The 2888-nt window shown below is 54.9% G+C and overlaps 1 protein-coding gene across 1 annotated transcript; it reads right to left on the reverse strand.

The window, feature by feature from the left end:
- Positions 1-204: 204 nt before the first annotated feature.
- LOC121086599 (heat shock transcription factor, X-linked-like) lies at positions 205-2345 on the reverse strand. Its single transcript, XM_040590512.1, has 3 exons — positions 1305-2345; positions 535-661; positions 205-275 (listed from the first exon to the last, which is right to left on the reverse strand). The coding sequence occupies exons 1-3, from the start codon at positions 1983-1985 to the stop codon at positions 205-207; spliced, it is 879 nt and encodes a 292-aa protein (XP_040446446.1). The 5' UTR covers positions 1986-2345.
- Between the last annotated feature and the right edge of the window lie 543 nt (positions 2346-2888).

Consider the following 2888-nt stretch of genomic DNA (forward strand, 5'->3'; position numbering starts at 1 on the left):
CTTAACTGTTAATGGAAGATGATTAAACGGCTTGTGGGCTCGCTTCTGCTTAGGTGAAATAAAAACTCAGGTCTGGGCTTCCACTGTGCAAGTAGGACAGGACAACTGGAAAAGCTTTATTGTTCAATCAGTTTTCTCATCAGCTCTTGTAAGCTCGCTACAGACTCCTCTAAGCCGCACTCCTTAGCAACAACCATCGGACACTCATGACGGGCTGCTGACTCTTTCTGTCTCTTTAGATTGTGCCGCGCTGGGGTCCGATGGCGTCTGCAGTCCTGAGGTGGCAGGTGCAGGTGGGGCAGTGGGGGAGTGGAGGGCTTTGTCTGCAGAGTGGCGCTGGGGACTCTGGCAGAGCTGAGAGTGGTGGTGGGGAGGAGGGGGCCACAGGGCTGAAGTTCTTGCTGCCCGCTGCTCCCGCTGGCTCTGGAAGTGCGGGAGCAGCTGCCGGTGGAGGTGGACAGGTGGCACCGAGGCTGGGAGGTGCTTCAGCCCATCGCTTGGTGGACGCTGGCATGTCCCCTGCAGGCTGGCCACCTGGTCTTCTGCAGGGCTGCTCCTCATCCATCTCCAGGGCTTTCCGCTTGAGGCCAGCCCTCCTCCGGCACTTTTCCAGCAGGTGGGGATGCCCTCTGTTAAAGAGGGGGTTATAGTAGTAGAGGACCTAGAAGAAGCAAAGGAGAAGAGTCAGTTGCCGCCATCCCAAGCCTGGAAAAGCCCAAGCTACGAGAACCCAGACTCTGAATTGCACAAGACAAACATGGGTATTGGAAGGGACTCTCGGGGACGGCTGAAACCTCAAGCTGAGGCCGAAAGGTTACATGAAACGTTCTGTTCAGTCACCGCCACCCCTGGCAGCAAGAGCAGCGTAGGCTTTTCAAAAGCATAAGAAGTGCTTTCAAAAGCCAAATACCATGACTGTTCAGCAACTCCAGGGTGGGCACGAGCAGGGAGGTAACACTGGGGTCCTTAAGTGTATCCTCTTGGCATTCGGCAGGAAGGTTTCACGTTTGGTGCAGCAAGACACGTAGCAAAGACATTCAGAGCAATGAGGTTACACGGAGCCTGTCTTTCCGTGTAACGGGTTCAAACTAAGCAGGTATAACCAAACTGTATTTTATCCACGTTTCTACTAGTCAGAAAGACTAACTCAAACCTTCCTGAAAACGCCCCGAGGAGGAAACTAAAACCGGACCGCTCGCTGCCCTCCCCGCCCCCTCTATTGCGAGGCCTTATGCGATGCGAAGGTCCGTCCCTCCCCCAAGACCCCTGTGAGCGTTAGAGGATGTGCGGAGCGATGGCTCTACCTTGCTGTGAGCAGAAGCTGCTGCTTCTTCTGCCAGGAACTCAGGCAGGGAGGCAGATCTTTCGCCATCCCCTTGCATTTTGATGAATCCGTGATAGTTCATCTGGCGAAGGAAGCTCTTCATGCTCTGCCTGGTGTAAACCTGCAGAGGTCCTCCCCCGCCCAGCACCTCCTCTTTGAAGAGCTTCTCGTTGATGGCCACGTATTTTCCTCCCTTGCTCCACCAAATGGACCGAAACTGGTCACTTTCCACCATCATCCAAAGCTTCTGTGGAAAGCGGAGCGACAGGAGCCCACTGCCTTGGCCCACGCTCTTGCTGGAAGCAGGAGGGACTTGTTTGGTGTCATGTCCGTCACCCCCCGCTTGGACGTGCCACTCCTCCCCTACCACTTGCATGGCAGCGTCCCGGGGGGCACTTTCCCCCTGTCCTGGAGGGCCAGCACAAGTCATGTCTGCCCACTGCCCCAGCTCCTCTGGAGCAGGCAGGGATGGTGTTACTTGAGCAGACACCTCCCGCTCCATTGCTTTTGTGCCAAGCTTGCCTCGGTGGCCACCACCGTGGAGAGCCAGGCCTCGGTCCTGCCAGTCAGCAAGCAAAGGCCAACTGGCACTGGCTGGCTGTGGGTCCCAGCAGATATTCCGGCACGGCATTGTGATGCCCGTGCTGCATAGTGGTGACATCACAATGCGACGTCACGGTGACGTTTGAAAACGGTGGCCTGGCAGAAAGGAGCAGCCGGAGGAGCAGTTGCTGAAGAGCAACTTCTCTTGCTGCTTTTCACTGGCAGAGCCGCCGCTGGCGGGACTGCAGGGCCCCAAAGGCAACGAAGCTGTTGAAGGGCTGTGGGCAATGAGGGGACCGTGCCGTGTCCAGCTGCATCCAGGGGGGTCTGCAGCGAGGAGCGGGGACAGTGGCGGCGTTGGGCACCCCAGTGCTCTGTTCAGGCACTTTTTCAGCTGGCCACCTCTGACATGTGCAGAAACGTCCTCATGCTGCTTGTTGTCATTTCACTGGGATGGTGTCTGTTAAGGAAACACGATGCAAGGTGTTTAATCTGAGCAGTGGTGTAAACACAAAGAACAGCTGCAAGTATGGAGGAGGAGGCGTCCACTAGATAAAGGAGAAGGCAGTCCAAAGCACGGAGCAAGTGTCCGACAAAGAGGAGGAGGGACATTCATCCCATCCTCGGCTTTTTCAAGTGGTATTAAAATACTGAAGAAAACCACAGTAAGAAAACCTTTTCTTAGAAAGAATAGAATCATTTAGGTTGGAAAAGGCCCTTAAGATCAAGTGCAACCATTAAGCTAACACTGCCAAGCCCACCCTGCAGGGACAGTCGTGTCTCTGACCGCCACAGCTACAGGTCTTTTCAATCCCTCCAGGGATGGTGACTCAACCACTTCCCTGAGCAGCCTCTTCCAATGCCTGACAACCCTTTCAGTGAAAAAAATGTCCTAATGTCCTGTTTAAACCTCCTCTGGTGCAACATGAGGCCATTTCCTCTTGTCTTACTGCTTGTTACCTGGGAGACTGGCGGGCACCTCACTATATACCAGCTCCTTTCAGGTAGCTGTAGAGAGCGA

The sequence above is a fragment of the Falco naumanni genome, chromosome 4 (genome assembly GCF_017639655.2).
Source record: "Falco naumanni isolate bFalNau1 chromosome 4, bFalNau1.pat, whole genome shotgun sequence".
Lineage (NCBI taxonomy): Eukaryota > Metazoa > Chordata > Aves > Falconiformes > Falconidae > Falco > Falco naumanni.

Coding starts and splice junctions, on each gene's coding strand:
- LOC121086599 (XM_040590512.1), bottom strand. CDS start 1,985: ATGTCACCACTATGCAGCACGGGCATCACAATGCCGTGCCGGAATATC. Junction 662..1,304: donor CAGCTTCTGCTCACAGCAAG/GTAGAGCCATCG, acceptor TGCTTCTTCTAG/GTCCTCTACTACTATAACCC. Junction 276..534: donor GCAGCCCTGCAGAAGACCAG/GTGGCCAGCCTG, acceptor CTGCCACCTCAG/GACTGCAGACGCCATCGGAC.